The following is a 21,436-nucleotide window of genomic DNA, read 5'->3' as shown; positions in this document are numbered from 1 at the left end:
TCTCAGGAATTAATCTTGATGTCATTACTCAGCATTCAGCCCGTCTTTCCTCAGGCAAAACTAGCTGCAAAGTTGAATTATAGTAGGAATACCGTACAAATAAGACTTAAGTAAGGACCAGAAGATTTAGCCTGCTATCTGTAAAGACACAGGTGCATTTTCTGATTTTTTTTTTTAATCTCATTCACATTTGCAAAAAACAGTTGTTTTTTTCTGGAGTTTCAGAAGCCACTTCAGTGTGACTGGAGAGGCATTTACTACTTACATGCCTGTGATGTACTTATTGTTTTAGAATTAGGTCTAGAAGCTAAATATAACATTGCAGATTTGAAAATCATAGGTACAGATGACATAGCCAGAAATATTAGCAACAGGAACATATCTGGGAATACTCTGTTACACTAATCAGAATGAGAAGGTGAAGACAGAAGGGAAACAATATCCCCAAGGAAGTAGTGTGTTTTAAATAAAAAGGAGGTTAAAAGTAGACCAAAGGCTCCATGATGGCATAATAAATGGTGAAAGGGTAAAAACGATGGTTTTGCTTCACGCTTTGAAGATGGAATAAGAAAGAAATGGATATATGTGATTTAATCCACAGAGTTTTTCTTGAGCACTTCACACCATCAATGCTATGCTTGGATCCTGATGACACAGCTATAAGGTTCCTTTGGAAATCATCAGCTCTCCCGTCACTTGGCCAGTTGTCTTTTGTGACAAACTCAATACATGTTCGCCACCATCTCTCTTTACCATCTCATTTCCCAAAGCCTGATTACATGATTTAATCTTTCGTACATCATCTCTTTTCACATCTGCAATTGAGCCAAGGAGAACAGCTGTTACTGACCATGCCTAATATTCGACAAAAGCACCCTCCAGCCTGTGGGTATATGAGGACACTTACCAAAATAAATTGCCAACCAGATGACTTGAGGAAGAGATTACCACAACCTTCCCAAGTACAGGGGTGGCTGGGGATGTGCCTTTTACCCTCTGCCTAGAACAGGCAGCCGACCGACAGTATCGAAAACGTTCAGTGAACTATTTTATTACAGAAGAAAATCAAAAAATGACACAAATTATTACGTCAAATTTTTATGGTGGTTACTTGGAGGTGGTTGGAAGAATGGGGCTTATTAACCTAGTGAAGTTTCCCAGATACTCCTTTTTTGCCCTAGAGGAGTCAGAGCAGCGCGGGGAAGGATATGGCGCTGGTTTACCAGACGTTCATAAACCCCTACAGCAAGTTAACTTCACAAGGCCGGTTGACGACTTGCTCCGCGCTCTGAGTCACCTCCTCCGTCACGCCCCGCGGGCCTCGCGCGCCACCCGAGTTCTGTTACCGACCCACAGGCGAGCAACGCCCGACCGCTCGTGACTGGGCCCGAACTCGTTAAGAGCTGGTTCTGGGAAGGAAGGCGCTCGGCGCTCCCGCCATGACCACCGCGCACGAGCCCGGGCCGCCGACGGCAACCAAACCCCGGGAGGGGGCAGGGCAGAGGTGGCAGAAAATCTCTTAAACTGAGCGTGAGAGGGGGGGGAAATCAATTTTACCCCAAACCCCAGCAAAGGGGTTTTAACTTTTTAGAGAAGCGACGCAAGGACCAAGCCGGGTCGCGCCGCCTTCATCCGGCCGCGACAAACGCGGGCACGCGCACGGCGCCCTCCGCCCCGGGGCGGGGCGCGGGGCGGGGCGGGGCGCACGGCACTGACGTCAGGCGAGGCGCGCGGGGCGGTGCCCGGAAGCGGAAGCGGTTCGGTGGGTGCTCGGGGTGCGGAAGCGCCTGGCGGAGGCCGCGGTTTCGGTTCTGTGGGCGGCGGCGGCGGCGGGGGTGAAGGGGGGCGGGAGCTCCACCACCGGCAGCCGCAGGCCCGCGCTCCTTTCTCCAGCCTCCTCCCCCGCTCCACCGCTCCGCTATGGCGGGCAACACCGGCAACCTGCAGGTAGAGCGACGCCGGCCCTGCCCGGGGCGGGGCGGCGGCGGCGTTCGGGGGGGCGCGGGCAGGAGGGGCTGGGGGTGCCCCCGCCGCCCGCGGGGTGTCCTGGGCCGGGCCTGCGGGCGGGGCGGCGACACAGGGAGCGGAGGCGCCTCCTGGTCGCGGTGGCGGGGGCAGCGGCGGGAGGGCCGCGGGCTGCCTCCCTCGGCAGCCGCAGGGGGGTGGCGAGGGGCCCCGGCGTGGGGCTGGGAAGTAACGGAGGCCGCAGGTTAATCCCCTCATCGGCGCTGGCCTCTGCTGGCGGCGGGCGCCGAGTCCCCGGGGAGGGGACGGGGACCCGGCGAGCAGGCGGTCGCACCGGCCCTGCGGGACGCCGGAGCCGCGGGGCCTGGCGTCCCCCTGGGGAGCACTGTTGCCTCTTGTGGTCTAGGCACGTAGTTTGGCTTAGGTTTCTTCTAGGGCTACTGACCGTAGGAAGTGCTTGCCTGTTCTGTTTTTCTATTTGCATTAATCCTCAGCTGGGACAGTATAATCGGTTCTGTGGCTGGCTGGCAAAACAGATCCAGAAATTACCGGTATTAAAAATAGTTGTTTTCTCTTTGGCTGTTTTGAACCATGGTCATATCTGTAAACTCGTTATGGCCATGTAACGCTTATACTGGCCAAGTTGGGGGAGATATCACAGGGTCTAGAATAAGAAGAAGAATGAAACCTGTTTAAGCTGACATTCTTTGAGGGTGATGTTCATCAAACTATCAGACCATAGCCTGATAAGTACAATTTGTGCCTCGTGGATAGTTAGAGCTGGTCATCTATGCCCTAGTTCATACAACTTTCTAATAAATTCTTTTCCATTTGATAACAGTCTTCTTCATCACAGTAACAGGCTAAGATGCCTGCTGATGTAATGAAGTAGTAGAGCTGAGAGTATAATGCCTAAGTAATAGTCTTCTGGGTATTTACAAAAACAGAGTATACCAAAACCAGTCAATGCATGATGCAGACTTTTTTCTGTTTCAGAGGAGCAGGGCTGCAACATGCCCTGTTTTTTCACAGTTCCGTTTTAGCAGGTGGTCTTTGGCATTTATTCTTTGGATTTAGTGTCACATGTATCGCTGTCTTTGTTGTACTGGATCCAGTAATCATTGGATTGTTCTATGGTAATTCAAGTCACTAAAAGGACTTAAGAACTTTAAGAAGAAAGTAGCTTCTTTTTTGGGTTAGTTTTTGCTCTCTTGCTGGATTTGAATGGTGCATAGAAGGACTTAACGGAGCCAGCACAAGGTGAGCAGCAAGGAGGGGACTACCCCTTTGTATGTAGTAAACTGCTTAGCAGCTCGTGTCTTCTCCAAAAAGGAAAGATGAAGTTCTGTTCCAAAGAAACAGGTGCTTACAGTGTTTCAACACTTGCCACAACAGAGCCGTAGAGTCTGCTTTATAGGGTCATTGTTTTCAAGTAGATTACTTTTTGACTTCAGGTAGATCTGATCAGATGATCTTGGCTTCCAAGACAGCAACACAGAGCAGTAGAATGAGAGATTTTGCTGTTTCTTCTCTCATGGCTACTGTTTACTAGCTTTGTTTTGCCTGAAACACATCAGTGTCTGGATAGTGGCAAGAGTATCTGTACTGGAATGTCTAATGAAAACTCCTTGCTGCAGCTCTCCACCTTGCTCCCTGACAGCACCATAATCATCCTGAGCATACTAACAATGTTTAGGAAAAGAAATTGACTGAATGTGGAAAAATGGAGGGGGAGAGGGGCTACAGAAGATTTAGTTAGTGTTGGTTAACTCTGGCTAACCAACTGCCTTTTTTAAACTTAGATGAACTGGTCATTCAAACTGACAGTTTTAATTGTCCTGAAGTGGTATAGGCATTCCAAGGAGCAAAGTGTAATAAAAGCTAATAAGCACTTAAGAGCAAAGGAATAACGGTGATACCAACAAATCTACTGGCCAGTGTATGCAATACAATGGTGTAGATCACAGTTTTATTTGAAACCAGCTCAGCAAACAAATTACAAATCCATCCATAATTTCTCCTAGAATTTTTGTTGATGCTTATGATTTGGGTATGTTCTCTGTCTAGCTGGGTTTTTTCCTCCCCCTGCTACTGGAGTGATAATTAGAATTTCTTACTTGGATATTGAGAGCCTAAACCCTACTAGAGAAGCCAAACAAATAGTCAGTCTTCAAAGCTGTCTCCCAGTACAGGGTTTGAAAAGTGTCAGTGCTAGATTCAGTGCATTGTAATCACGCACTTCCTGTATTGCCTCTGCTGTTGACAGGGTGTACTGATGTCATAACTCATAGTTCAGAGTGTCTCGGTCTGTGGTGAAAGAACTTGGAATAGATTTCAAAATCTTTCCATAATAAATGCAAAAGACTGGTAAGGAAAACTGCATAGACAAACCAGTAGTAGTACCAACTTAGTACCCAGAAACTTGTTCTCACTTACGCTTTTTGTGTGCTAGTAAATCTCAGCAGTTTGTTAATCACTGTTCATGAAAGGACAGAAATATTGTGTCATGTACAAAGCACCACCTAAGACTTGCAATCAATTGCCTTCAGCTTTTTGGGGTAAATGTTGAAGGGCAGAAAAACTGGCTGTCAAAAAACAGTCAGATCAACAGCTTAAAAATGCTTAAAATGATCAAAGAGATCATGCAAAATGCTCTCGCGCAGCACTTAATTATTTGCTTGTGTTACAGAAAGCAATAGACCTTGCTAGCAAGGCGGCACAAGAAGATAAAGCAGGAAACTATGAGGAAGCCTTCCGCTTGTACCAACACGCTGTGCAGTATTTTCTCCATGTTGTTAAATGTAAGTGTAACGTCTTGGATGATTAAGCAGAGTTTAGTAGTCAAATTGGCCAGAGTAATCTCCTATGTTGACATCAGTATTTACATTTTTACTTTCATCATCAGCTGATTCTTGCTAATTGTAGTTTGACTGAGATCATATATTTTGCAGCTTTTGCCTTTACTGTGTTGTGTGCTTACTCCATTCTCACAAGAAATCGGATTACTTTTTACTTGTGTTTTGTTTTAGATTTTTTATAAGACGGGGAGGCAGGGGTTTGCTCTCTCTCCTCTGGACTGCTGTAGCACTGTTTCAGGCTGGCCACTGCGCATGAAGAAATGTAACAATAAGTACAGGGATCCCTGTATTTCTGTTGTGCTGAAAACCACGTGTTACACAAGAAGTCTTTGTTGTATCTACGGAGCGTTTTTTGCTCCTTAGCTCATGCCGCTTGCCTTTCTACAGCCTCTCTGCTGGCATTTTTTCTCCTTAATGTCATAGTCTTGATGTTCATCTTGGTCAACAACAATGTATGAGATGGATTTGTATGTTGTAATTTTTATTCAGTTTCCATATGGCCATAACTATTGTTTTATGCCTTTCTTTTCACACTTCTGTGTATCTTTTGCATCATGTCCAGTGTTTGTATGCAAGGAGTGGGCTTTCTTAACGTAGATACAGCCTTAATCTAAGTGGGCTAGGGTTGCTCGCCTGACATAAGTGCACTTACAGATCTCCATGATTTAAAAAAAACCACTATTTTCTTTATAGTCACTTAGGATAATTTGTGTTTATCACTTCGTATCCATTTATATCTTGCAGACTTTCTCAGAATATCACTTTCTGTGCTTTTAACAATACTGATGTACTTTTGGAAACTTAACGCATAAACATAACATGTTAAATTTTGATTGCTGATTTGAAATAGTGTAATAGTGACACTGTGGCTGTTGAACCACACCTAACTCTTTCAGATGTTTGATGTAGTTTTTTTCTTTATGATGTGAACATCTGTTAAAATTAGGAGCCTATGGAAAAATAAAGTATGTTTCTAAATAAAAATTGCTCAGCACAAGCAGCTTCTTGATGAGCTATTTTAGAACAGGAGTTATTAAGACAAAGTATAGCAGCTTGGAAGGCTGACAGAAAAGCTTCCAGTGCCATTGTCCTTAATCTTTTACAATAAAATTTTAAGCCAAAGCAATGTTCAGGTGTATATTTGACTTCTGGTAGGTGATGACATCCTTCCTGTTGTTGCTTTCCATGCTGTAGTGGAAAAATAAGTAGTTGAGGTGTTTCGTAATGTGGTGAGCCCTGAGAGAGGTATGTTGATAAGATATAAAGAAGACAGAGATTTACTTTTGTTTTCTGATTGATGCACATGTGTTTTGCTGTTAACAAAGCATTGTTTCTCTTCAAACTCTTAGATGAAGCACAGGGTGATAAAGCAAAACAGAGCATTAGAACGAAATGTACAGAATACTTGGACAGAGCAGAAAAGCTGAAAGAATATCTGAAAAAGAGAGAAAAAACTGCACCAAAACAAGTTAAAGAGTCTGGTCCTGCTGATGGAAAAGGGTATGTTTTTGGAGAAGGTAAAGCAAAATACTTCCTGAACTCAGCTTATTCTAAAATTCAACTCTTCAAAGATCATTTTAACTAGTGTTTTTGAAATGCCTCAGATGACTACTAATGCTGAAATACAGTGGGTTAATAAAAGAAGAATAATGTCAAATAGCATCACAGGCATTTCTGTGCTTGTTTACTGAAATGTGTGAACAGTTGCATAGGAAATTCATTGAAGAATGAAAGCTGTTTCAGACTAACACATGCTTATTGGATTTAACGGCAATGAGCCTGATGACCCTTAAAATTTTTCTACATGCAAATATTTACCAACTAGAAAATAAATTCAGACTGATGATTACTGTGGCCTGAGTTTGAACTCTGTCACACTTGATAAGAGGTGCAAAGCTCTATGTAGGGTGAAGTTCTTGTAAGATGGACTGAATCACTCTAATGCCTTGCTGCTGCCTAGTCTCTCTGCTGCTTTCCTTTTATGAGACTTGTTTTTCATTTTGTGTATCAGAGAGCTGAACAAGCAGAGCCTCTTTTGCATTTGCTGCTGCCTCTGTTGGGATAGGAGAGAGGAAGGGTTCAGGATGATACCTTCTGGTGGGATTGCCTTTTTTAGCAGTCCTGAACAGCTAGAGTTGCCCAGTTGTCTCTTGAAACTTCACCTGGTTTTCAGTCTCCTGCATTGTCTACTTGTCCCATCAGTTTTATTTTTTGAGCTGTACTGTGTTCTGCTGGTTTATAATACAAGGAGTTGGTAATGTCACAGAGGCTACATGTATTTTCATGACCTCCAGTCCAGTTGTTCACTATCTAGTCTCTTTTTTTCCTTCTTTAACTTCCAGTTTCCTTTGCTCTGACAAGGTGAGGGTGTAGAGTTTCACAGTACTAGATGGAATTGACCAAGTCCTGTTGCAATTCCAGATAGGGGATAAGTGCCAATGTCTACAAATAAACCATTTTAGTGCTTCGATGTTGCTCGATACAAGGGCTTTTGTTTCCTAGAGGCTGGCTCAAAGCAAGTAGAACTGTGTTTAAGAGGGCTCAGACCCATAAGAGGAAGTTGAAACGGTGAGGAGAGTGAATTAGAAAGAATGTGGTGTAGAAAAGCAGGAGTACAATGTTGTAAACTTGTAAAGATCTGAAAGCATCTCAAGGTGTTTTTCGCTCATCAGACTGGTGCTTTTTCTGCTTTTTGCATTCTGATTTTTATCTTAAGACAGCAGTCTCTTTTATTGTATTTCAACATTTTTTCTTGTTTCCAAATCAGGAATGACAGTGATGGGGAAGGGGAGTCAGAGGATCCTGAAAAAAAGAAGCTACAGAATCAACTTCAGGGTAATTTTGAAGCATCCTTTTCTTTAGATAGGGGTGGTTTCAGTCAAGCAAATTCCTAAATTTTTGCCATCTAAATGTTGTGGATAAACTTACTGTTCTTTATGGAAGTATGGGTTTGTGTGCCATGAAATTATACAGTGACTATGTTGAAATTTATCTGCTCTACCCTGTGCTTCACATTAGAATTGTACCATTTATCAGGATAGCATTTTCCAAAGGGAGAAGTTGCAAGAGCCCAGGTAGCTATTGGCCAAACTGAATCAGTATTTTTTACTCCTAAGTGCATTAGAGTATTGCCTAGAGGCTAAGGTAAAAGACATCATACAAACACTTAAATGCAAGCAGGACCATTTTCAGAAAAAGCCATGTGCTCAAGTTTAGGAGTTGAGAACATGGATTCTTGCTTGTTTATTGTAATGGGCAGCATTTTCTCATATGCAGTGATGATGGTCTCCCAGTTGAGTAACATAACAGTTTGGGGTTTTGAATTCAAGTGCTGAATACAGTCAGTGATACAATGTATAGCAGCTACCAGTAGTTTTGTATGCAGTAAAAAAGAGGCTTGCTTTGATACTTCTTACCCTTTAATGGTGAAGAATTGTTCAGAGCTTCCATGACAGAAGGTGCTTATGGATCTGAAGAAACTTCATTGTTCTCCCCGTATTTTTCAGTGTAACAAAGATCAAATGCATTTACCAGATTTCTGACTGTGTAATTTCAGGAGCTATTGTATCATATTTGGAAACTGTGCCATGCTTTTTCTACTTCTCTACACTTTTATTTAATCCTCTGCACAGTTCTATGGAACAGTTTCCTATATTTTAAAATGACAGAAAAATTATGAGCATGGGACTCTTATCCTGTCTCTCACTATAAAGACTTCATTTCTTCCCACATGAAGCTGACCTGTGAAGAAAAAAAGCCTTAAATTACTTCAGAGCTCTGAAGGCAAAGGGTGAAAGTATCAAGAAAATAGCTGGTGAAAGCCAAGTGTGAAATTATAGAAAGCCCCTTGTAGAGAAATAGAGCAACTGAAACTTTCAGTGTGTTTGAGTACTTAGATAAGCATTGGGTTGGTTGGCATTTGTTCATGTGAGAAAATTTCTATGGTTTATCTATTGTTTATTGTGGTAAAACAATGTGACAGATTTCTGTAGAAATAACATCCATTTGACTAACAGTATTCAGTGTTTATATCTACTTAGAAATGCCTTGGTCTTATTCAGTATGGACATGGGCATAGATTTCTTAATTTTTTTTTTTCCAAAATGGAATTTATTGAAGTTGTGAAAAGATATGTGCATCACTGATTTATACAATGTTTTCTTATAGGAGCAATTGTTATGGAGCGACCAAATGTCAAATGGAGTGATGTTGCTGGCCTCGAAGGTGCTAAAGAAGCACTTAAAGAAGCAGTGATCTTGCCCATTAAATTTCCGCACCTGTTTACAGGTCAGAATTACAGCAGTTATTTGCTATTGGCCAGTCAGGACTGGCACTGGGGTCTGAGAAGAGTGTTATGCCAATGTATCGGAGACTTAAGCTGCGGTCTTAACCAAGAGATTGTGATCCATCTGGTGGAAGTTTCATGGGTAGATGTGGAAAACCTTTGAGTAAATTAAAGGGGCTTCACCAGAAAAATAGGTTCAGTCTTTATACAGTATTTTGAAGACTGCTGGTTTCTCTCTTGCAGGAAAAAGAACACCCTGGAGAGGGATTCTCCTGTTTGGACCACCAGGAACAGGAAAGTCTTATTTAGCAAAAGCTGTGGCAACAGAAGCAAACAACTCTACCTTCTTCTCAGTATCTTCCTCTGACCTTGTCTCAAAGTGGTTAGGTGAAAGTGAAAAGTAAGTTGGAGTTGCCAGAGGTCCAGGAAAACATTGGCAAGAATAAATTAATACAGAGCTAGATAAGTTGCTTTAAAGAAATTGAATTTGTGGGAAGGGTCATATCTTTTTAAAAAACAAACTTCAGGTGTTTCTATGCTTTATGCTGCAGTGCCATGTAAAGATATTGTCATGTGCTGCATTTTGTACTGCTGCAGCTGGACCTCTCTTCAGTGCTCAAGATAGCTTTAAAAAACTAGCTCAGAAAGGTTTCGGGAGCACCATGGAGCTCATTCCCCTTCTGAGCTCAGCTGTGATTGCACACTACATCAGTCTGAAGTGTAGACATACGCTGCCTCTTGGCATTTCCCCGCTCATCTGTCCCAGCAGCTGTGTTGTTAACATGTGGCATTTCTTTGTCCATACGGAGGTGTTTTTTCTTTGTGCTGATTTCAAACAAAATCTAGAAGATATAAGAGACTTGCAAAAATAAGCTGAAGGAGAGGAGTGGCCGTGAAAGAAAATTTCACGGTTCCCCATGCTAGCTCTTTGTTTGTTACTATGTGATATGTGAAGACCAAGAAGCCTGAAGTGACGTCTTGGCTGCAGTCTAGAAGTGCAGGAATTTGTCCACCTAGGCTTCCAATGAAGATTTCCTGAATTAAGAAAAAGCTCTGGGTTTGTTGTACAGAAAGGACTTTCATATGACGATAAGAATACTTGTCAAAACCATGCTTTAATAGTTTCAAGTGTGGGACAACTGAGCAACACTGAAGTTGATAGGATGAGGAAGAAAGGCCGTTAGGTAAAAGTGTTTGAACTGGATTTTTTCCCCCAAAAGCTGGAAACCTTAAGCTACTTTTCTTCTGTTGCAAAAGGAATACAGAACTGGAGTCCAGCTTGGCATTTTTTTCTGTTTGACTTCATTTGAGACTATGGCCTGAGATTTAGTGCTGGTAATGTGAAGAATTTCCCAGCATGTTCCTATTTATTTTTCTTTTTAAGTTAGTAAAATGTGTTAATAAGATATGGCTAGGGTGGTTTGTTTTTTTTTTTTTTGGCAAACCAACTTGTCATATAAAAAGTATCTAGTAAAGTTATATAAAGTAAATGTACGTGTTATTTCTTACAAGATCTCTAGAGTTAATCTGATTAGGTTACAAATGTTAAATAAGAGAACGCTATGTTCTTTTGAATCTGTCTAGAGTGGTGGTTTTGTATAGCCCAGGCTATCTTGTAGAAGTGTAAACCGAAAAAAGGGCTTTTTCTTGCAACACCATGCTTGGAGTACTCTAAAATGTTTCACCTCCCATTATGCTGGGCTGTCTCACTCAGTATAATGCGGAGTCTTGGAGCTGGAAGAACGTTGTATCTTTGAGTAGCTTTATGTTCATACTTTTTTAGCTTTCTCTAAAGGAAGTGACTGTATCATAATCTTAAGTTATGTGTTTTTACTGGTGTAATCATTAAGATAACTGAAGCTGTTTCCTTTTTTAAGATTAGTGAAAAACTTGTTCCAGCTTGCCAGAGAAAACAAACCTTCTATTATCTTCATTGATGAGATAGATTCTCTGTGCGGGTCAAGAAGTGAAAATGAAAGTGAGGCTGCTAGACGAATAAAAACAGAATTTCTAGTCCAGATGCAAGGTAAGTTTACCTCGTTTTCAGAATCAGTCAAAGGAATTAAGATATGTATTTTAAGTGTAGCTGCATGAGAACACTAAAAAGATCTGCGGTTCCACCCTGTTAAATTTTGATGACATTTTAAAACAGTCTTTGTTTATCATCTAAATGGTGAAATGATTTCTGCCCTGATATAGGGGTTGGTGTTGACAACGAAGGAATCTTGGTCTTAGGAGCGACAAACATACCCTGGGTTTTGGATTCTGCTATCAGGAGACGGTATGATGGCATTTTTTTCATGATAAGAAATTCGCAACTGTTGTGAGGGTTCAGTCTGAGACTACTAGAGGTAGTAATCCAGCTCGTGTTTGCAGACATGGCTAATGTTCTACAACTCAATTCCATGAGATGGACTGAGACAAACTAATAGCCCCTTGCCCCTTTAAAGAGGTAGGTTGTTCACTCTTACATTGGCACTGTAGTTTATTTGATCTCTTGGTTAGCTGATTGTGCTTGAGCAAGCAGAAAACTATTCTGTTTCCTTGTTGGTTGTTTGTCTGGTGGGCTTGGGGGACAAGTTACAAAATATGCACCTCAGAAGGGCAAGAGGGGGTAGAGCTTTCCTTTTCAGCTGTTAACAAACTGTTGAATAGCTTGAGTTATTTCATGGAAATGTAGCCTTATGTTACACAGAAACCCCATGGTTTTCTACTGGTCAGGCATAATTTGTGATCTTTCAGTGCATGTTTTAACTGCTTTTTTTGTAGATAAAGGGTTTCTATACCTGTATCTGATTAGCTGGATCTTTCTTTGAGCTGCAGAGCAGCAGAGGACAAATACAGCTATGAGACAAGTATGATTATGTTGTGATGAGGACACAGCTTGGATAATGGTCGTTTTTGTAGGCTAAAGAAACATTACGTTTTTGTGACTGTCACTGACTTATTTACATACTTAATTCAAGCTGGCCATACTTTGATTGTGGGTTGGACCAGGTGACCTCCAGAGGTCACTTCCAACCTGTATGACTGTAGTTTTGGGTAAGACGAATTTAGAGGTGAACATGTTGCTTAAAATTTCAAGTCATTCTTGAAATTCCAGCTCTGGGGTCCACAGTACAAGACAGACATGAACCTGATAGAGTGGGTCCAGAAGGGGGCCATGAAAATGATCAGAGGGCTGGAACACCTCTCCTGTGAAGAAACTCTGAGAGAGTTGGGGTTGTTCAGCCTGGAGAAGAAAAAGCTCCAGGGAGACCTTATTGTGGCCTTTCAATAAATAAAGGGGGCTTCTAAGAAAGATGGAGAGATGTTGTGGGTTTGTTTTTTTTTTTTTTTTACCAAGGCCTATAGTGACAGGACAACGGGCAGTGGTTTTAAACTGAAAAAGGGTAGGCTTAGACTGGACATAAGGAAGAGATTTTTTACAACGAGGGTGCTGAGACACTGGAACAGGTTGCCCAGAGAAGTTGTGGATGTCCCATCATTGGAAGTGTTCAAGGCCAGGCTGGACGGGGCTTTGAGCAACTTGATCTAGTGGAAGATGTCCCCCCCCATGGCAGGGGGGTTGGACTAAGTGGCCTCTAAAAGTCCCTCCCAACCCAAACCATTCTCTGATTTCTGCAGTGTGAAACAGTAGCTCTCTAAGTCTTGTCCATAAGACTTAAAGGAACTTGTACAACAGTGGCAGTAATCAAATTAATTTTTCATGGATTTGGCCCAGTTTATAATTTATATCAAGTTAATTGTGTTCTACAGAATTTAGTCACTTTCATTTTGTTGGTGGGAAGTAATCCCCACTGTGAGAACAGATGCTGCTTCAAAGAACTGCAGTTATCAATGTTTTATACTGACAACTGTATTGAGAATACGACTTCAAATTTGCTTCCAACTATGAAGTTTTCTTTAATTTAGTTGGAGACTGTAGAAAGTGGTTGTGTCAGCTTGTTATCAGGCAGTTCTTTGAGTGTGAAAACTGTTCAAATATATTTCAGCACTTAAAGACTTTTCCTCTCAATTTTTTCTTTTAAAACACAAACTCTGCTGGAGAGAATCTGGAAAAACTTCAATCTGAAGAGATCTTTGTCATGAAAAGGAAGTAGTTGTTATATTCTGGATGTTAGCTTATGCTAGCTACAGTATTATTCATGAGAACAGGTTGTTGAATATTTGCCTCAGATTTTTTCTTTAAAGGTTTATAATACTGAAACTGCTTCTTTCTAATATTGTTAGGAACAAGGCATATACTTATTTGCATAAGCTTCTTTCCACTGTGCACCTGCATGAGCTAGCATCTGTGGAACATTTTGGTTTTTCCTTTTTTAAACCAGGTTTGAGAAGCGTATTTATATTCCTTTACCTGAAGACCATGCCAGGGCTGCAATGTTCAAACTTCACCTTGGGTCAACTCCAAATCTCCTAACGGAATCAGATTATCGAGAGCTTGGAAAGAGAACTGATGGCTATTCTGGTGCAGATATAAGCATCATTGTACGTGATGCACTGATGCAGCCTGTTAGAAAAGTGCAATCAGCTACTCACTTTAAAAAAGTAAGTAGGAATAAAAAAAATTTTGAGTTATTTCATCTCTGAGAACTATCTTAATTTGAATTCCTTGCAAGTAAACTGAATTTGGTTTTGGGTAATACTGCACGCTTATGAATGTCCTTTTTATCGACCGGGGAGAACTTGGGTATTCCTCCTCTTTCTTTTTTGTTTTTTTCTTTCCTTCCCCCATCCCCCCTCCAGTCCTCCCATAAGTCTAGTGGAGCTACTGTCTGGGTATTCATGCTGTGTAATCCAAGCTCTGATGACTCTTCATGTCTCTAGGTAGTATTAAAAGCATTCAGTTTGAAGTTTGACTTAAATGGGAATTAGAGGTGTTCTTTTTCTGGATCAAGTTACGTGGTTCTTCATGTATTTCTAGCATGTTGAAATAAATGTATCACTCATCCATATGGGAACAGATGGATTATAATTATGCACATTCTGCTTACTTGGCATATTTTTCAAACTGGAAAAAATAAGGTTCCTGTAAACTTCTGGTAAAAACATTGAATCAATGAATCAACTGAGCAAGGTCTGTGTTTCATTGTCTGGGCAACACACAGCATCCTATGGATGCTGCTGTATTGTGAAAACTAGTTTACACTTACTTAGGCGCACTCTAAAGAGACTATTGAAACTGTATTGTTTGGCTTATCTTGGAGTTCCCTCTACATGCCACCTACTGACTTGAGAAACATTTCTTCTAAATGTTTGCATCTCAGAAAATTTATCTGACAAAGAACCAACTAGAGTTCTTTAGCACCAATCTAAATCCATTAAATCTGGGAATGCTTTTTTACCCCCTGGAGAATTTGCACATATGGGTCCTGTTCAATCAAATTAATTATTGTCTATAAGCTATCAGGCTCCTCATTGAAAAGAAGTGTGATAATGTTATCAATAGTTATAAACAGAGTTCCAAATACATACAACGTGTATCAGTTAAATAAAACTATATTTTCCCTGTATAGTATTTTTTAGAGTAGACCCAGACTAAAAGTATTTTTTGTTTACATTTTTACTGTAAAAAATAAACAATATGAATTTCTGTAAAATCAAAGTTTTACAAAGTTTACTTTGATTTTACAGAAATTCCTATATCTTGGGTGAAGATGGGTCCAGATATTGTGCAAAGGTTTTTGCTGCTGTAAAGGGAAGCTTTCATTTTGTTGGTCCTTAAAAGAGTAGATGTGGGGTTGGGTAAAGTAGGAAAAATTTCAGATCCTAAGCTGTCAAGAGTTAAGTACCATGTAACTTGCATTGGCAGCAGTTCTTGGTCATCTCCGTTACAATTACAATTTTTTCACCAGTAACTCAGCCTGACATAGAAGGGTTAAAGGCCCTAAACTGAACAGCTACTGTTATTCTGAATTGAAGATAGGCTCTTTTTTTCCATGTAGTTTCTTCCAAGGAACACATTCAGCCTAAGATTCAAAGAGAAAGGAACACTTAAATCCAATATGGTCCAGAATATGAGAGGACTATGTAAGTTTCCAGAGTCTGCATTGAGGAAACCTTTGTCAACTTTGTAGTTATTAAAATAAACCTTCAGCCTGTCATTTGGGGACGGAGGGGTGGAGCCCAAATATTTTAAAGGGTTTTTGAAGAGCTTTTCCCAGTTTAAAAACAAAATGAGTATTTCGAAACACTGACTTGATAAGTTTCTTCTGGGGGCAACTCAGCAGTAACACTGTATTTGTTTAAAAATAAGCAGCTGTTTTGATATATCAAGGATTTTCTAGATGCTTCCTTCCCTTAAGCAGTGATGCCTGAAGTATTTATCCGTTGTTGACTTTAAGTGACAATGACATTTCTGGCTAAAGGGCTGTTACCTTTTAGCCTTTCGTTCAAATTTGGAAGAATCTGAGGCATGTATCGGACTACCATGGCGCAATGGAATAACGTCAGTTGTCATAGTTTGCAGAGCAAACCAAAAGCAATTCTTACCTCTTCTTTTGCCCCCAAAAAAGGAAGGGGAAAAAAAAAAAAACAAACACAACTCAGTACTTTGAGGGCTCTGACATAAGCCACGTTGATTCCAATTATGTTGTTAGTACTTTAATTGGATGCGATTTCCTATTTTTTATAAGCAAAATCTTAGTTTTATTAATTATTTGCATCATAACAGACAACTTGCCCCAGTTAAACCGTGCTTTCCTCAGTTATTATTAATTCATTGTAAACCAGTCCTTGTTCTATGTGATAATACAGGTTTGTCAGAGTGCATTTTGAATATTGCAGTCTGTGCTCTTCAGCATCGTGCTTTAAATGCAGTTTGGAATAGCAAATCCAGTTCTCTGCTGCTAAAAATAGCCAGTTAGCGTGTTGTCTTTCAATCTTTGCATATGTTTTGAGTTCCTGTGGATGTGTGATGCTTCAGGTAACGATGAAGGAAAATAAAACTGTGGGTCCCAGATAACGTGTTGCAGAAAGGGAACAGACACCTGGTGCAGCTTTTTTGGGTCTGTCCATGTGTCTGGGAAAAAAGGGTGCTTTCTGTTCTCCCACTAGATGGCCCTGTTTTCTGTCGAGTGCTGCTGAGGTGGTGTCAGAAAAGGTGCTCAGAGCTTTGTAGGGCAGTACGTCAAAGATTAAAAAGCCATCTCTGGCTTCCTGACTTGAGGGGCACTCAAGGGTAATTACTGAGAAGTTTTTAGAAAGCTGTTGACCAGTGATGAATGGACTTCCAAAGTGCAGAGGGACTAGGAAGGGTGCTCTCCTCCAGCTAGATTTCCTGGCATGTTAGTTTTCCACAGAAATCCTCAACCTTAGGAGGAAGCGACTCCTGGGATTTGACCTGATGTGGTTATAAGTACCTGGCTACAGCTGCGTGTTTTCAAAGTGAATGATGCCAGTCCATTCATACAATTTTTCTTTCACAGGACATGTCTTCCCAATGGGTGGGACACCTGTATAAAATCAAGAAATGTTTTTGCTCTAAAGATGCTGTTCAGCTTCTTGTTTTTGTCTTTAAAATTATAACTCCTATAAACTGACTATTTTCTTATTTTTAGGTAAAAGGACCATCAGTGTCTAATCCAAATACAATGGTAGATTTGTTCACCCCTTGCTCTCCAGGTGATCCTGAAGCCATAGAAATGACATGGATGGAGGTTCCAGGCGATAAATTACTGGAGCCTCAAGTTTCCATGGTAGGTATTCTTTTGTAGCATTTCTTCCTTGCTTTGCAGAACTCCGAAAAGACTTTGAGGTAAAAGATTCTTTTTCAAATGATTATGCAAGGCAGTTGGATGAGTTGTTTGTTTTCAGAAATGCTGGACATACCAGATAACATGTGAATTCCCAACATACAGTGCTCCAGTACAGCATGTTTGTGAAAAAGCCAGCTCTCTATCCCTGATAAGCATTACTTTCTTATTGTTCTTGTCTGCTGGCATGCAGCTGCTGTCCTTTCATCCATAGACAGCATCTGGCTCTTCCACTGTTTTTTCACTTGTCTTTTATTCATTCAGAACCTTCAGAATCCCTGCCCCATTATATGCTTCCTTCCCATCACTCTGTAGCATTAATATTGATACTGGGAAATGGAAAACTATATTCAGTACAAATTGGGAAGTCAGTGCTGTAGGTAAATACTGCCCAGGAAATAAATGCAAGCATAAACAATAAAATGTAAAAAAGATGGTGAATATAATGGTAGTTTTGGTTAAATTTCATCACAGGTGATGCAGCTCTTTCAGCTGTTTTCTTTGTGCGTGTTAAAATACTTGCTTCGGTCTAGGGAATACAATATATCATTTTAAGACAAATTGAAATTTTAGTTCACTGTTTAAAAAAAAAATAAATAAATTGCTGGACACTCATTCTGTATTTTTCCCCAAGAAAAGAAGATTCTGAATTTAAGTACAATGTTTGAGGGAAGGACTTGATATCAAATCTGTGCTGCTGTCAGTTCTTGTGTGCAAACAGTCCTGTAATGAATGAAAGAAATCGGTGTATTTCATGGGAGTCACAAACCTCTAAAACAGTAGGCACTGCTTTGTAAATATAACAGTTGTGATATTTCAGAAAAGAATTTTCTGTGCATATTTGCATACTGAGGAAGCACAAAAGGATGTATGCAGGTGTAGGCCTGCCCTAAAACTTCTGCCTGCATGGTCTAAGCGGATTTTTAATCAGTCTTTCCTGGAATTGAACATAATAATTCCTTGTGTGCTCCTCATGGTACCTGGGCTCTGATGCACTATAGTTGCATAGGCAGTTGTTTCAGTGTCCAAAATCAGTTCCGGTCCTTAAAAAGATCAGGCTTTAATTCTTTCTGATGAGACAAATCTCAAGTCTAGAAAATCATGATGTTAACTTTTGGTTTTACCCATAATCTTATAGTAATATGAGGTGTTAGACATCTACTTTTTTCAGTTGCCTGTGGCTAGGACTTGATCAGTTTTCTTGCCCCTTTTTATTCATAGGGTGTTTTAACTGCTGCTTTCAACTTCAGACCTTTGATTTTTCTGAACTCCATTTTCTAGTATCTAAATATTTATCTAGGGAATCAGCTGAATTGGAGAGACAGAAATTACCAGTCATGAACAGTAAAACTTTGCTAGAGATGAATCACAAACTACTGTACTATATTGTTGGACTATGAAGAGTACATGGGAACATCTGATTATTTTCCACTTTAAACTACTGTAGGTAAAGATGGGTTGAAAATAGTAACTGACAAAAAAAAAGAAAGGAATTTCATTTCAGTAAAAAGAGGTGAATAAAACTTGAATGGATGAGTGGCTTAAACCTCAACCTGAGGTTGTGGTTTCGTTATTAGAAAACTCACTGACAGTTGTCTGTCTTCACAGGGTTAAAATGCTGCCTCTGTGCAGAACAAAATAAGTTTAGGCTTACTTAAAGTTTTGTATAAATAGGAGCTCCTACGGTCATCTTGTTTTAATGGGCTTTTTAATGCATATTTGTCTTGGCAACAATATTGTTAGGGGTGGTACTATACTTGTTTCTGAAAACACTTTTTTTTTTTTTTTTTCTCTGACAGGTCGATATGCTCAGGTCACTAGCTAGCACAAAACCAACAGTTAATGAACAGGACCTGGAGAAGTTGAAGAAGTTTACAGAAGACTTTGGTCAGGAAGGCTAAACCAAAGATACACGTGGAGCATTAGAACTTTTTTTGCTTTCTTAAGTATTCTTGTGTCTTTATGGATGGCACTTCAAATAAATGCCAATAAAATCACTCCTTTCTTACTTTGCAGAAGGCATAGAAGATACCTTTGCAAAGACCCTTAAGCTTTTGTATTGTATTGTTTTCCTCAGATGTCTATTAAATGTCTTCTATTGAAAAATAATATGAAAATAAAATTTTAGGGTGAGACAGCGAAGTGATGTGGTAAAGTCTATTAAATACTAGAATACTTTAAATGATTAGTTCAATTTTAGGTTTTATATTAGACCTGGGTACAAGTGAGTTTTAAACTCCCAGTAGGCTCAAAAAAACCCTTTTTTGAGGGGTGGAAGAAAACATGTTTGTTGGGTGTTTTCAGTTTCAGTCAATCAGCCTACATACTAATTGCTCTCATTTCATTTAGAAAAATGCAACAAAATTTGCTAATCAAGCATACTGCAAGTGTGGATTTGCTATTAAAGAAAGAAAACACTGTGAGTATAAGACTACATGGGCCAGTACTTTGTTTAAATACTGGTGGAACTGGTATTTGGCTTTGTCTGCTATTCTGTGTTAAAATTTTGCCTTAAACAGCAAGCTTTTGTTTTTAACTCTACTAGCTGATACACATGTGTCACTATGCAATTTAGCAAAAGTTTGTTAAATGCAAGTATCTCAAAAGGTTTTTTGCTGGCTGTTCTTTTTTTTTTTTTTTTAATTTGGATTTACTTTCTGCAGGAGTTTGACTAAAGTTAGAAAAAAAAGCATTAATAATATCCTGTAAGATTCCACATGTCAAGGCTGGCAAGATATAGGTAGTCTTTGGAGAATGTATGGGAGGTACTTTGGGACATAGCGTACTTTCACACTCAAGGAGAGTATAACAGATGTTTTAGCCACAGACTTTCCAGTGATAAATTAACTCGGAACCCTCCTGATAACTGTTGCATATAGGTTACATCAATTTCGTGCTTAAACTTTGAGAGAAGGCTGGCACTTTAGTACAGAAGTAGCAATTCCATTGATCTTATTCTGAAGAACTACAAATTGAGATGTGCCTGAATGTAACGTACAACACTACAGTGTCAGCATTGAGTTTGTGCCTTGTAAGTTTGCACTGGCTGTAGATACAAACCATCAATAGGATACCTAGAATACTCGGTGTTCCATTATCATTGTACAACTCTATCCTGCATATGCTTTGTTTAACTTGCATTAAAAGAAATTTGCACATTTTGTGTGTATATGTTATATGTACGTATACACATAGATGATCATCTTTTGATGGGGTTTGGTTTCCTTTGTGTACATATTTTGTGTACTTTATAAATCATAGGATGGGGGAAATTTGCTGTACTTAAATGAAGTAAAATGTCATAGTACAACATCAGCTATGTTCTTTGAGTATTTCTTCAATGTTCAAGAATTTACTGCTTGACTTTTTTTAGACTTTGGTTTCTATGTTTAACAGCTAAACAAAATATTTAGTTAAAAATTCTTTGATCTGCAAGGTGCTGAGATTTTGCTTACTAACATGACGAAACATTCTTTCCAAAATCGTTTAGTTACACACAGCTTTACCTTTGTCTTACATTGGAACATGTAAATGTGAATCAGTGGACTGCAAATCTTTTTGTGGACCTTTAGGGCGGGGGGGCAGGAATTCCAGTGTAGGTGCAAGCAACTATGGTTAGTAAACTTAATCCTAGTTGCAAGAGGATTGCTTTTTCTTAGTTGCCTCTTGTGAACTGTTCAGAAGTGAGCCACATACTGGCAAGGCTCTCACTCAGAGGTTTGAAGCTACTATCCGAAGTACTTGTCTCTTGACCTTTTTTAAAATGAGGGTCCTTACTGCAATCTTAAAATTCTCAGGAACTTTTTTTTTTGTGGTAGGCTGGTTTGTCCTATGGGTTTCCATAAGCTTAACTGTGTAATCTCTTATCTTTAACATAGAAGAAGGGTATACTGTATGTTTTAAATTTACATCTTGCTGCTTGCTCAGTTGTGGGATGACATCTGTAACAGAAGCATTAATGTTTGATGTTTAAAGTTGTTTTTAGAAATATATTCCAAATAAACATTGCTGCTTAGAACTGCAGCTACAAGGACAACTTTTTGGTTTGCTGTCTTTGTAAAATGGCAATAAACTAATATATATCACAGAGCCTCGTAGCTAAGTTATCCCAGAATAGATGATAGCCAAACTGGGGCGGGGGGGAGCTGCAAAATCCCCTTTATTTTCCAATGTTAATAGAAAATACTCTAAATTAAGAATTCATGAAAGGTTATATTTCCTTTACATAATCAAAACCTCTGTAAATACTGGATAAATTAGTTGTACATTTTTCATAAGGTCTGATGTATGACTCATCTTTGGCTAGTTAGTTACACATTTTTTTTCCAGACTTCTGGTGTTACTGCTTACTGGCTGCAATATGAAAAAATGTCATTTTCCTTCCTGTGGGTAAAATAGTTTTTCAGTTAAATCAGTTGTATATGTGCTACTTGTGTTTTTCACAGATGGTTTCTTCACATTGACATTAAACTTTGGATTTCCTGTCACTTGTGGTATACATCTCAATGCATATACTTGTAGGGTTAGAAAAGCTCAGTAAATCAACTTGTTATATTTTCCCATGTTGCCTG

The 21,436-nt window shown here is 39.8% G+C and overlaps 1 protein-coding gene across 1 annotated transcript; it reads left to right on the top strand.

Moving 5' to 3' along the window:
• Window positions 1–1,840: 1,840 nt before the first annotated feature.
• VPS4B (vacuolar protein sorting 4 homolog B) lies at window positions 1,841–20,784 on the top strand. Its single transcript, XM_082325289.1, has 11 exons — window positions 1,841–1,947; window positions 4,655–4,766; window positions 6,173–6,323; window positions 7,591–7,658; window positions 8,991–9,110; window positions 9,352–9,508; window positions 10,986–11,134; window positions 11,308–11,389; window positions 13,440–13,659; window positions 16,671–16,808; window positions 18,665–20,784. The coding sequence occupies exons 1-11, from the start codon at window positions 1,921–1,923 to the stop codon at window positions 18,764–18,766; spliced, it is 1,326 nt and encodes a 441-aa protein (XP_082181415.1). The 5' UTR covers window positions 1,841–1,920; the 3' UTR covers window positions 18,767–20,784.
• The last annotated feature ends 652 nt before the right edge of the window (window positions 20,785–21,436 follow it).

Source organism: Platalea leucorodia (assembly GCF_965183815.1).
Source record: "Platalea leucorodia genome assembly, chromosome: 1".
Lineage (NCBI taxonomy): Eukaryota > Metazoa > Chordata > Aves > Pelecaniformes > Threskiornithidae > Platalea > Platalea leucorodia.
The sequence above is the reverse complement of the archived record's forward strand: the minus strand, read 5'-3'. Positions and strand labels throughout refer to the sequence as shown.